The 14,557-nt window shown below is 34.0% G+C and overlaps 1 protein-coding gene across 3 annotated transcripts in view; it reads left to right on the top strand.

Moving 5' to 3' along the window:
- LOC110109692 (hydroxyproline O-galactosyltransferase HPGT1) overlaps nucleotides 1-14,557 on the top strand; it is a 50,757-nt gene that overhangs the window by 27,733 nt on the left and 8,467 nt on the right. For all 3 annotated transcript variants that reach the window (XM_020840883.2, XM_020840886.2, XM_020840884.1), the window contains exons 7-9: nucleotides 3,845-3,968; nucleotides 5,438-5,525; nucleotides 5,625-5,675. In XM_020840883.2, coding sequence (XP_020696542.1) covers nucleotides 3,845-3,968; nucleotides 5,438-5,525; nucleotides 5,625-5,675 — 263 coding nt within the window. The remainder of the gene's footprint in view (nucleotides 1-3,844; nucleotides 3,969-5,437; nucleotides 5,526-5,624; nucleotides 5,676-14,557) is intronic.

Raw genomic sequence — 14,557 nt, 5'->3', positions numbered from 1 at the left:
CCCGTCTCCTCTGAGTGCTCTCCCTTCTTTCAAAAATCCTTTTGGAAACCCTCCAATGGCAGTCCTCATGAATTTCTCTTCATTTCTTCCTTTGTCGAACCAACACTGCCATCACTTGACGCCACTACTCCTATGCTGCAGTTCGCTTGCACTCTCACCAGTCGCTTCCTCATCATCGGTAAGCCACTCCCATGCAAATACAAAGCCATTCCTATTTCTTGCTTAAGCTCATGGTCACCTCATGCATCCCGTTGAACTCGATATCTTAATCATTGATGACAAGGTCACTTGTTTCACTGCGTATGAACCTATACAACCCATTTCTGTTTAATCTAAATTCCTCTTTTCTATTCCTTCAACATCAACCAATCGCAACCCTTGCTTATGTCATCAACAACAAATTCTATTGTGAAATCATTCCATCGCACAACTCAAACTGCTATAACAGTAATCCTAACTCATCAAATTATCCTCGTCCACAAATAGCTATAGCAAACCTTCAACCTCCATACGGCTACTTCTCCCCAATGACCCTTTGCATTGTCAACCTAAGCTCGGAGGAAATCAACTCACACCATTTTTATTCACCCTCTCTCTCTCTCTCTCTCTCTCCCTCTCTCTCTCTCATTTCCCCTTTAATTAGTTTTTTTCGCTTCTCAACTTCACAACCACTACCCTCTTCTTCCCTCTCTCTCTCTTTGCTATCAATATCTCTTTTTTACTCTCTTTGTCACTTACTTACCCTTCTTACTCTTTCTCTCTCTCTCTCTCTCTCTCTCTCTCTCTCCCTCTCTCTCTCTCATTTCCCCTTTAATTAGTTTTTTTCGCTTCTCAACTTCACAACCACTACCCTCTTCTTCCCTCTCTCTCTCTTTGCTATCAATATCTCTTTTTTACTTTGTCACTTACTTACCCTTCTTACTCTTTCTCTCTCTCTCTCTCTCTCTCTCTCTCTCTCTCTCTCTTCCTCTCTCTAAACCAAAAAAAAAAGAAAGAGAAAGGAAAATTTATGTGTTTTGATTCTCACCGCAGCAATCTTATTGCCTCTTTATTATTACAATCGTCTTGTGCGCAGAAGTATATAATACTCCTCTCAAAACTCCTAAGATCTTATTGTGCTGTGCTTGGCATGACAAGAAGAAGTTGTGTGCACCTTTCATAGCATGGTTGGGAAACTCGTAGGCAACATTGTGATTCAATGGTTAAGTGCCATGCACTTTTCTTAGCTGAAGGGGATATATTATGTTGCGAATTTTAATTTTTTGTGCTTTTCTTACGCAGTACGTGCTTTTAGTGTCTTGGGTTTTAAACGCTATGACTGTTGTTTCCTAGAAAGTCATCCATGTATGTTTTCCTTGGCATGATGGACAAGCCTAGACTTTTCATAGACATCTCTTATGAGGGGTAGATGTTGAGAGGCAACTGATGTTTTTCTCAACTAACTTGCAAATAAGAAAAAAAAGGTGACTTTTTAGACATAAATGCAATAAAAAGAAATATAAGTGCAAGCTAAGAACTAAAATGAGAGCCTCAATTGCAAAATTTGCTGCCTTGAAAGAGCATAATGGAATAAAAATTTAATGAAAACATGTAGTACAAGGAATTTGAAATCTCACTAGAGAGTGAAGCTAAAATTCTTATCTATTTTTAGAATCAATAATGCATCTTGTGAGCTTATTTCAATGCGAGTGTGATTTAAAGAGAACTCCCTTATGTATAACAAAAGGGAGAGAGTAATGATTCCTCAAGTAAAATCCATTTCACTAAAAATGAAAAAAAAAAAAAAAACTCTGATCACATTTTGGTCATACCATCCCTATTTATGAAGAAAGAAATAATTCCTCATAGTGAAGCCTATCCCCTTAAAATGCAAATATTGAACATGTGAAAACCTTCCAATTCATGAAAATTGTTGTTGGATTTGTAATATTGACTTCAAGCGGACAAAATGAGGATATTAAAGCTCAAATAAAAATGCTTTTACCCATTTAGTAACCAAAATGTTCATGCATGAAATTAAATTTGAATAGTTACAAAATCATATTTGTACATTGAGTGCCTCAAGATGCTTGCTTGCCCTCAAATGTGCCAAGCATCAAACACAAAATCAACTAGATGTGCTCTGGTAAATTTGCTAACATTTGTATATGAAGGTCAAAATGCAATGCGGGATAAAATAATATAAATTCAAAATTTTCCTAAATTCAAAGCAAGATATTTGGGGCTCAAATCCGAATTAAGCTTTAAATTTTAAAAAGAGTAATTACAAAATTCAAGACATTCAAGTGAAGTTAACCATCTTAGAGATTAAAGAAAATATCCATTACCTCTCGCAATAATTTGTCAAGAGGTAAATTTAAGATTAATCTCAGCTCAGAAAGAGCTAGTGTCATATCAAACGTATTGTTATGATCTCTCTCTCTCTCAAAAGATCGCACGCTATTATGGATATCACATGTGCCATTTAATTGGGTGGTTTTGATGCCAAATGACATCGCTAAATAATGATTATTATCGTAACCCTCTAATTGGGTAGTTTCGCCACAAAACGAAACCATTAAATTTCAGTCACATCTAGAGCCTGTAAGTTTCCTAATGCCCCTAAATTCTCTGAGTGGTGAATTATGGAATACACAGGCATAAAGTCCTCTATCAACTAAAGTGGACTTAAAATTGCTCCTTAGACCAGCATTTTACCTTGGTCTATAAGGCCCCGTTGGACAATCCAACTCCTGGTTGCTAGCAAGAATCCTTTTGTCATATTGGGTCTTCTACCTCAGCTGACTAATTAGATCAAGGTCTATGACAACTTGAGACGATTGAAACATCAGTACTTGATCGGTTTCGTCATCATTCCTCCCTCCATTTCCTTCAAGCTAATGATGGTATATTTTACTCAATCAACTTAAAATTGCTGCTACTATAAACTATCGATTTAACATCTATCAACTATGTTAATCAAAAGATTTTCCTCATTATTAGAAGGGGTAAGCTACTATAAAAGTTTACACTGATAAGAAACCTGGAACCATATCACAAAATCCTCACTAAATGAGGGTGAAATCTTTGGGCAATGTCTTACCTGCAATTTAATCTACTTTTTGAAATTTTTACCTTGGACAAACTCTTTCGCCCGAATTTTTACACCCTACAGAATGTATTACACATTGAAGTGCAGCAGAAGAGTCTAAGAGTAGTACTGTCATTATATGAATCCAACTTTATCCTTTAGCATATATTTATCATCACCTTCAGTCAAATCTATCAACACCCATGCGTTGAACCATGGTTTATAAAATCCTTAATTTTTCATTTACGCAATTCTGTGTTCGTGAGGCTTACGCCTCAGACCGCCTCGAGGCTTACGCCTCGCCTCACGGACGAAAACCGCCTCGAGGCGCAGTTACGCAATTTTAAACCTTGCGTTGAACTCTCCTGTGGATATGAACCTGTTTTATAAGTCTAGGGCTAGAGATGTCGGATTTTGATAAATTTGCTAAAAGTCTTGCTTGCTTTCAAAGGACAATTGAAATCATCAATTTAATCAGCTCCGCTGCATAATTTGGGAAATATTCAACCTTATGGTCTATTTTTGATATTTCAGTACTGATTATTGAGGTCATTGTTTACCAATGCACATACTGGGGTGTTTCTAATGAGTTATTTGAGGTCCCTTTCTATCATTAGTAGGGAACATCTTAATTAGATGCCACCTTGCTTTTTGTTTTTAGTGCCAATATTCATGTTGGACAATTTACTTAAATTCTGTTTTATTTATAATATTTGCCAAATTCTACTTTCTGTGGTGTATTCATCATAACAAACATTCTTTTCCCTCTACCAGGATGATCATGTGGAAGCTTCTGAAGAACTCCCCAAAAAAACGAAATTGTTTTTTGTTCATGCTGCAGACAAGTGGGATGCTGAGTTCTATGCTAAGGTTAATGACAATATTTATGTTAATATTGGTAAGAACACCTTGTTTTTGTATTTTGTTTCATGATAAAAATGTTAGCATAAAAAATCTATTTAACCTATTAAGCATTTTATCGTAATGGCTTCAAGAATTAATAAAACTTCTCTTGCTCATATGCTTGTGAATATTTGAAAATAAACTTGAAATTTCTGTTAGGCTATTATCACTATATGTGATAAGTTTTTCTAATTAGAATCTCTTACAAAGAGGCCAGAAAATGATAAAGGACCGACTAAGTGGGTAACTTTGAATTGCTTATTAAACCTTAGTAGAAAGCTAAGACTAAAAATCTAGACTTAACAGTAGAATCCAAACTTTGAATAATCTTTGGAAAATATATTTTTGTGGAATATGAAACTTTTAAGTCAGGTTTAGAAGGGTCAAAAAAAAAAAAAAAAAAACCCGGAACCCAAAAAAAAAAAAAAAAAAAAAAACCCGAAGCCTTTAAAATTATGATACTATTTACTTGTGAATAATTGTTATGTCTATTGCTTGGTGCACTGAAACAGCTTTGCAAATACAAAGGGTAATGCTCTGAACATCAACGGTTCCTTATTCCCCTACATTGATAGGAGCTTCATGCTCTAGGTATACTTGGTGCTCTTTCATATGCAGTGGATTCTTGGCTGTTCAGTTTCACCCATTTTACTTGCTCTAGTGTTCTCTCTCTTGCAGCTAGCTATCCTATTGAGATTAGATTGCATTTTTGTCTCAGTTATCTTTGAAATTGTCATTTACTGGGTAAATCAGCATGAAAGATCTATGAAGCAATGATACTGGGGTTAGAGATAAGGGGACAGTAGTGAATGAAAAACTTAATAATAAAGTTTCACCTACTCGCTTACCATAGAAAAAATTATGTTTCAAAGGATTAAGTAAACTTACATCGAGTAACATGGGTGAAATTAAACATGCAAATTTTTCTTTCTGTCTATCGTCCGAAAATTCTAAGGGATGCAGAAATTAATAATGGAGATTGAGTAAGAATGGTTGAAGCTTCAAGATAGGGAGAGAGAAGATATTACAAATTTGATGCTGCTTAGGTTACTGTCACATGGTGGTTGAACCATAAGGTGTTGCTTGCTGCACGGCATGGCATGGGTTTGGTGGGAACTTATTAACAAAAATTCTCGTTAGTAATGAATTCATTTAATTCTACTTTATTTCTCAAGATGATGCCATACCTAAAACTCAGCCAGGGGGCAGTCATTGTAGCTAGAGAGAGAGAGAGAGGTATTTTTATGGATATGCCAAACAGCATGCTTGTCAGGATGTCTATGTCCATGTTTATTGAGTCCAATAAATGTTAGAAGCGCCATATAAGTGCCAAATCATTGTTTCCTTGGGCATGTAATCCTGAACAACCATTCTTTTGATCCTATAAGGATCATATGCATACATGCTCACTCATCTTTGTAATTGATTTAATATTAATGCAATGCGGCTTACTAATTTTTATAGATGGATTTGGAGCTATGCTTGCATCTTATATGGACAAGCCTCGTGTCTATATTGGATGTATGAAGTCTGGTGAAGTTTTCTCTGAGTTGTGAGTAAAATACTTGAGTGCTTTGTATTTTATCTTCAATAGGATTGTTGATGGGTGTTCATTTGTTATTTATATTGATTTATTCATGATTGTATGCAGGAGCCACAAATGGTATGAACCAGAATGGTGGAAATTTGGTGATGGCAAATCGTAAGATGCAATCTTTGATGACCATACTCTCCTCATTTGTATATTTCATTTGGTTGCTCATCTTTTTAATGAAGTTTCCTTTCTTTAGTCTATTAACCATTCTATCACTTCTGTAGTTCTATTAATTCACTCAATGCATGAGATGCTTCCATAAGTTTAACATGTAAAAATTTAAATGCTTAAAGTCTCGAGAAAAAATACCAATATTACCAGTAACTATATATAAACATAACAATGTGAATTGCCAAGAAAAATCAGCGTTCACCGTGGTGTAATTTGAAATGTTCATATAGCTACCATATATTCATCAAGTTAAATCTGTATAACACATATACTAATGCAATAGTTACATGCAAATAAACGAATTTAGACAATTAATGTTTCGTTTGGGGCGGCATTCTTAATGTTTTCTAAAGCAGCTTTTTAGTATAAAAATTCCTAGTTCAAAAAAAAATTATACTAAAAAGTTGCTTTCAAAAACAATAAAAAAGCTGCATAAGTAGGTGAAAAGCCAGACCAACGAGCCCTTGGTAACGGAAAACCTTATAAAATATAATGCAGGTCAAGCACAATATCTACCGCGCACGAGACAAATCAATGCTTTCTAGTCCTAATGTGTACAAGTACAGGCAAAGGCCCCATTGATCACTCCTAAACAAAGGAATTGTATAAAACCCTAAAAAATTCTACATTCACTATCTCTCTAATCATGAAATTAAGTTTCTTTTTTCAAGAGCATGATTTTAGGAATTATTCCCAATTCTCAAGTTTCGGTTTTCCCACCCTTATCTTAAACAAGAATTAATTTGAACTGGCAAGCTAGTCATGTGTTAGTTTAAATGCTAGTTGGGATTACGACATGGAGCTTTTATGAAATTAGGCTCTGATCTAATTCACAGGGGAGAGGAATGTAAAGAGAAGGAACACCGGTACTATTGTCATTGGAAAGCCCTCAGCTGAAGGCTTAACCATGTGCAATCTAAGGGTTTTTTATTTTTTATTTTTTATTTTTTATGTGCAATCTAAGGGTTGATGAAGGGCTGAAGGAGGGGGAAGTTAGAAAGATGTTTTGAGTGTGAATTACCTTCTCGTATCCTCAATCTCACTGATAACCACTAACATTGAGACCAATGTTGCACCGATACGAATATAGCGACACGGATACGACACGATACGGATACGGGACACGGCAATTCTTAAAAATACATGATACAGATACAGTGCGGATACGACATTATAATATATAAATCATATATAAAAATAACAAATTAATCAAAGCATAATATTTGAAATGACCAAAAAGATTGAAAGCAACATCATTTGTAGCATTGTATCTTATAATATCAAAATAAAAGTAAGCATTAAATATTTAAATGTCTAGTACAACAACAAAAACATAAACATAAATTTTCCAGCAAATGAAGTTTGAACTATTCAATAGAATGAATGATAGGATTAGCTTCTTTAGTGGTTTGTCTTTGAATTTCTATATCATCTTCAATGAATATCATAGCTTCCAATTCAGACTCATCAAGTGAAAGATTAGCAATTTCTAATATTCCCATATCCTCAAGAGATTCAAATCCATCTCCAGCAACATCCCACATCCTATTATTTCCTTCCATATAAGTTGAAATTTTTCTTGAGAGAAGCCGAAGGTTTGTATGCACATAAACTAAATCTTCAGCCCGTTGTGAATTAATTTTATTTCTCTTCATTGATTAGATGAACGAGTATGTGCTCCAATTTCTTTCACAACAAGATGATGATGAAACTTGGCCAAGCAATTTTATGGCGATTGTTTGAAGTAGAGGTGCTGGATGAGAAAAGTGGAGGGTTGCGTTAGGTAGTCGACAGCCAGCATAAAACTTGTCGAATAATAATGACAAGAATCCTTTAAAAAATTGTGTTAATGCTAGGGCGTCCCCTGGAAGCAACGCGTTGTATGGCCTGAATACAGTGAGAAGTGTGCAAGGGCCGCTGCACCGGCGCCCGGTTGCAGTGTTAAATAGGCAAGGGTTCCCACATCAAGGACGGATGTGGGCAAAGAAGCTAGTCCATGAAACTAAAATTAGGATAGGAACTTGGAATATAGGTTCCCTTACAGAAAAATTAATGGAGTTAATAGATATTATGATTCATATGAAGATAAATATTTTGTGCATTCAGGAAACTAAATGGATTGGAGAGAAGGCTAAGGAAATTGATAGTTTAGGATTTAAACTTTGGCACTCGGGCATGAGTCGTACTAGAAATGGTGTAGGTGTTATTATAGATAAGAGTTTGAATGATAATGTTATAAAAATTAATAGGATTCGAGATAGAATTATAGCTTTAAAGATTATTTTTGATGATAAGATTGTTAATATTATAAGTACTTATGCTCCTCAAGTAGGTTTGGATATGAGTTCTAAATTAAATTTTTGGAATGACTTAGAAGAATTATTATAAAAGATACCTCTAGAAGAAAGAGTTTTTATTAGAGGAGATTTAAATGGACATGTTGGTAGGGAGGTAGATGATTTTAAAAGCATTCATGATGGATATAGTTTTGGAACAATAAATGAAAGGTGGTAAGACCATATTAAATTTTTGTTTAACTTATGATTTTTCAATTGCTAATAGCTTATTTAAGAAAAGGAATGAGCATCTCATCACTTATAAAAATGGATATAGTACAACCCAGATTGACTATTTTCTTATAAGAAAATTAGATCGTTTAGATTGCAAAGATTGTAAAGTTATTCCGAGTGAAAATTTTTATGTTACAACAAACATCGATTAATTTAGTTTGGACTTTAAGATAAAGGGATAGATAATATAAAATAAAGAGAAAACGATATCTAGGATTAGATGAAGGTCATTTAAAGAATAATACAAAAATATTTTTGAGAGTAAAATTTTAGATCTTAAGATTTTATCTGTGCTATGAGGATACTAATGTTATTGGGAAAAGTGGGCTATTGATATTAAGAATATTGCGCAAAGATGTACTTTGAGTATCAAAAGAAAAGTCCATAATAGTCAAAAATAGTTGGTGGTGGAAATCCAATTGCAAGAAAAGATTAAGAATAAAAAAATTTGTTATAAAAATTAGTTTAATTTAAAAATTCTGATAATTGGGAAAGATATAAAGAGGCTCGTAAGAATCTAAAAAAGCAATACTGCGATGCAAAAACCCTTAGCTATTAGCTGATTTATATAATTATTAGTACTAAGGAGGGAGAAAGATATATGTATAATTTTAGCCAGCAAAAGAGATAAGAAGTAGTAATAGGAATTTAGTTCAATAAAGTGTATTAAGGTGAAGATCAAAAAATACTTTTCTTAGAAGATGATATCAATAAAGGTGGATATGAGATATTTGCTTAAACTTTTTAATGAAAATTGTGAAACTAAGTTGACTATTATGAGCTTAGATACCCAAATGAATAATAAAGTTTTTGTTTTTATCTGCGTATTAATTAAACCGAAGTTAGAGAGGCTTTTAAAGAAAATGAAGGGTGGAAAAGCTGTTGGACAATGATGATTTCAATAGAGTGCGAAATCGCCTTAGGGATGAAGGAAATTCTTAGCTTACTAAACTTTTTATACTATTTTGAAGACTAAAAAGATGTCAGATGAGTGGAGAATGAGTGTGTTAATTCTATTTTAAGAATAAAGGTGAAATGCACAAGATATGCGAAATTAATAGAGGAATTAAGTAATGTGTCATACTTTAAAACTATGGAGCGAGTTATGGAGCATAAGGTTGTGGTGTGAAATACTAATTTTTCTCAAAATCATTTAGATTCATGCCGGGTAGAGTCGACATGGAAGCCATATAACATTTATTAAGAGGTTTGATGGAGAAATATAGAGAAAATAAGGAGGATCTACATATGATATTTACTTGATTTAGAAAAAGCAATATGATAAAGTTTACAAGAGAAGTGTTATGGAGAGTTTCTGAAAAGAAAAGGAGTTAATAATTGCCTTATTTATGGTGCTGAATGTTGGCCATTAAAAGAGAAGCATAATACTAAGTTAAGTGTGGTAGAGATGAGGATGCTCAGTTGGATGAGTGGCTTTACCCTTAGAGATAGGATACGAAATGAGCATATACGTGAAAAAGTTGTAATAGATCTAGTAGAAGATAAGATTAGAGAGAGTCGCCTTAGATGGTTTGGTTACATAAAACGACGGCCTTCCAATGACCCGGTTAGGAGAGTAGAGGTAGTAGATTTGACTTATGTTAAGAAAGGTAGAGGCAGACCTAAAAAGACTTGGTTAGAAAATATTAGGATTGACCTTTCTTTATTAGATTTAAACGAGAATTTGACTTTTAATAGGACACAATGGAGAAAAAGGATTCATGTAGCCGATCCCACGTAGTGGGATAAAGGCTTGATGTTGTTGTTGTTGTTGTTTGAAGTAGAGGTGCTGATGTTCCATGTATAATCCATCACATTTTTAGATCAATTCTCCACTTATCACGCAATGACTCTTGGTCCCCAAAGTCTTCTAAATAACCAAAAAATTTAGCAAGCTCAATATTGACACTTCTTCTCTCCTCCTTATTTGGAAAATAACATTTCAAAAATGTCTTCCTCATATTTGAAATTTCTAAATCTTTTGAAATTTCTAAATCTTTCTGTGGAAAAACTGTTTGAGGATCCTCCTAATTACAGCTGCATCTCCAGCAATCACTGTGATCCAATGACATTCATTGTAGGCGATTTTGTTTGCCTCAGTATTCTTAGCTGGACAAATGTGTTTTAAGGCAAGATTAAGCGTATGCACAATACATGGTGTCCAGAAAATATAATGATAGACTTGCTCTACAAGTAGACCTACAGCTCTACAAACAGGTGCATTATCAGTAATGACCTGGATGATGTTTGAAGGCCCCACCATCATGATAACTTATTTGATTAAATTAGCAATGAAGAACTTATCATTGTATTATCTTTCACAGTTTACAGCTTTGATAAACATATGATAGCTCTCTATTACAGCCATGAAGTTGATAAGTGGTCTTTTTTGTGGATCTGTCCATCCATCACAAACCAAAGTAACTCCTTTTTCCTTCCAAACTCCTATAGTTGGCTCGAGCAACTTCTCAATATTATCCTTCTCTTTTTGCAACAACTTTGTTCTAATGATATTATATTCTGGTGGCACGTATCCTGCAATTATTATTGCATGCATAGGTAAAGATATTTTTGTAATGGATTCCTTACTAGGTTAAAAGGAAGTTCAGCTAAGTAAAACATTCTAACTATTTCCCCATCTAGTTGTTATCTCATTTGTAAATTAAATGCTTTTTCCAAAGCACTATCTACAACATGTTTTCTTCTTTTTGGTTCAAATCCCTCCATCCAAAAAGGTTCTTTATTTATAGTATTTTCATCACTTCTAATTGAAGAAGATGATGAAGGATATGAAGCATGAGTGCTTGGAAGTGGAATATATTTTGGAAGCTCTTTTTTACTCCTTTGCTCAGCTTCACTGATTTTTTTTTTGTAATTCAGCCATTTGTGATGAGCTTATATTTGGACATACTTTAATTTCATGACCACTAATCTTCAACAAATGAGCTTTCACTCTATAATATGATCATTTGTATGTGACATTACAAAAATTGCATTTAAATGCAATATTGCCACCCCCTTCTAACGTTTTACCTATTTTTGTCACATAACCCCACAGAGATTTGTTATCATAAAACAATTGCATTTAAATACAATATTGCCACCTCTTCTGACATTTTACCTATTTTTGTCACATAACCCCACAGAGATTTGTTATCATCAATATTGGTCTCTGTTGGACCATCAGTAGACCCAATTCCTACACCACTAGAGCTCATTATCTTATGAATGATCGACATAAATTAATGCACATAAATTTGAAACATGAAAAATTTTAATTAAAAGTGTAGATATATTGCACCTATGCTGGGGGTCCAAGGGGGCGCTGGCCCCTGGCGGGGAACAAATTTTTATTATAAGAGTTGCTTTAATGTTTTCTCTACCTTCTCGATACTGCTTGGTACCATTCGGTACCCCTCTGTACCGAGCAGTGCCGAGCGGTACCGAGTTCTGATATCGAGCTGTACTGAGTTCTAGTATCGCTCAGTACCGAGCGGTACCGAGTAGTACTGAGCGGTATTGAGTACTAAGCGGTACCGAGTACCAAGCGGTACCGAGTTCTATTACTGAGCCTACGATTAAGAAAACGAAGAACGAATTAAACGAACCTTCAATGCTCACGTCGCCTTCACTGTCCGTGTTGTCGAGCTCCGTCAACGAAGGATTCTGTCGGCTTTGATGCTCGCGTCGTAGAGCCTCTTTTTCGACGAAGGATGATGCTGTCCGCTTCTATGCTCGCGTCGTCGAGCCGCTCTTTCGACTATAACGAAAAAGACGAACACCTGTGCGGAAACGAAAAACCTAGCTCGCCGAAATGTTTAAGCCGCATAAATGAATAGAGATATCGAGCAGATAGCCAAAATGAATAGGAAAAATTACGGCTCTGTTTTGTTTTTGTTTTTTATAGGACACGCGTATCCAATACGCGTGTTCGATTAAATTTAAATAATATTTTAATTGGACACGGCAAGGCCGTATCCGACACGTATTCGTGCCGTATCAGAGGCGTATCCGTATCCGACACGTGTCCGACACAGCATGCCTCGTAAATAGGCGTATCCGTGCAACATAGATTGAGACTGATAACCAATTCCATTGCAATAGCATCGAACTCCTTATTCACTCTCTACTCAGTCATCGGCTCTCATCCTCTCTCTTTTGTGCTCTCATTGCTTTTATCTTTCCTGTTCGCACTATTCTTTTCCTCTCATACTTTGTCATCTAAGGATTGAGGGGGTTAGGTTACCTGCTCTCTCCATTTAAGGTTTCTTTAGTTGCATTTAGGAAGTAAGATCATTTGGTTATTTGATTAACAGTTTGAAGTTGGAAGTGATTTATGCCCTAAGCTATAAGGTTACTTTTACGATAAACGCGATACTCTCACCAACTCATGAAAACTTAATGCCATTGTACATGCTATATTCATGCATAAGTACACTTAATTAATTATTATAATATATAAGAAATTTATTGGTGCGGTGTCTTGGTTGGATGGATTTCTCTGTGTTATTAGATTTACATCTATGATGAGGTAGCGGTTTGGAATTATTTATTAAAAAAAAAAAAGGGTGAAGCAGTGGCTGTAGCATGATTTTCAGTTGTTCTTTTGTGAGATTGCTATATTTAGAGCAATGTTATTTGTCGCTATTATATGTGAGATTTTCATATGGGGATTTGTAACTTGTAAACGAGTCTTGGCGAGCCTTGTGCCTTTATATATGTGAGTATTCTATTTATAGCATGCAACTATTGTTCAACTGATTATGGAATTTAAAATTACATTTGGAATTCTTTTATATCTTAGGAAATAATTCAAATTTGAATTAAGTTGATCTTATGAGAACTTATCTACTAGCTTAGGTTATGAAGAGTTTATAAATAGTTAGTCATAGATATTTAATTTTAAACTTTTGGTTTTAATACAAAGTTTTCTTTTCACTTTTAATGTTGTAAGACCAAATGGATGTGTGATTTCTTAGAGTGCACTGCAAGTGTCATTACCAAATTTATGGGGAAATTATTTCATCATATCGGCTTAAGTCTTTTTTTTTTTTGGGCTGTTTTTGCTTATTGTTCTATCACGTAATTTATTATTGCTTGTTTATTGCTCTTGATTTTGTTCAAAAAGTGATGTGTTGGAGATCTGATTTGTTGAAATTACTTTGATTTGTTTTCAATTATCAGATATTTTTTATCTTTTCTTCATCTATTTTTCTTAAGTGCTAGTATTGCTTGCTATTATTTAAAGAAATTGTGTTTGTTGAAGTATTTGGCTAATATATGTGAATCTTCTATTTTCCTTTGCATAAAAGCATCCATCACGTATTATTAGATAAGTAGGCATTTGTATTAGAACTTTAGGTTGTGTTAACATATTATTCAGAATTGGCACTTTGTCAGGGTAATTTAACAAATTTTAAAGTGATGAAATTTTAACAACTTTGTAAAATCAATTGACAAACTATTTGACCAAACAAAATCAACTATGTAAAAATACTATCGTCATTAAATCAAGAATCGACACATTAGAAATTAAGTTCATCCACGTGAATCAGAAGTAGATTTCAATCATAACGTTGAACCTATTCACTTTGAATGTTAATTCTGATAGTTGACAGAGGAATCATTTTGATAGGAAATTCGTGGTCTTTAATGATAATGTTATTGGAAATTATAAACCTCAAATTTTTTTACATGGATGATGAAATAACTAGAAATGTTCAAAATAAATTAACTAATCGTGCTAGAATATATTGGATGAGCATGGAGAATGAGAAATAAAAAGAAAGATTATGAAGAAAATTTGCCACCACAAGTGATGAAATTAAAGAGCTTTTAAAAGAAAATATTTACCTTCATCATATCGTGATTGTTTATTTAATGAATTTAATTTATTAAGGCAAGGGAACAAGACTATTATTGAATACATGAATAAATATGAAGAATTATTGTATTTTGATTGTTGAAGATCTGAAAATCATACTCTAAGTTTAGATTTGATTTGAGACCTGATATCAAGAGGGAGATGACACATCACAATATTCCATCACTTGAGCATGCTTTTCAACTTGCATTAGACTTGGAACAAATGTTAAACTTTTTTTGTATAAGAAAATTTTAGCATATTCAGGAAATGCATTATTTTGTCAAAACAGCTAAGTTTATTTTGTTGAGTCTACTGCTCGTAAAATTAGTAAGAACACTAAGAAGAATTTAATTGTATCTACATTTGAGTCTTAAAATTTCTGT

The sequence above is a fragment of the Dendrobium catenatum genome, unplaced genomic scaffold, assembly GCF_001605985.2.
Source record: "Dendrobium catenatum unplaced genomic scaffold, ASM160598v2 original_scaffold_59640, whole genome shotgun sequence".
NCBI lineage: Eukaryota > Viridiplantae > Streptophyta > Magnoliopsida > Asparagales > Orchidaceae > Dendrobium > Dendrobium catenatum.
This window is presented reverse-complemented; position numbering and strand designations above follow the sequence as displayed.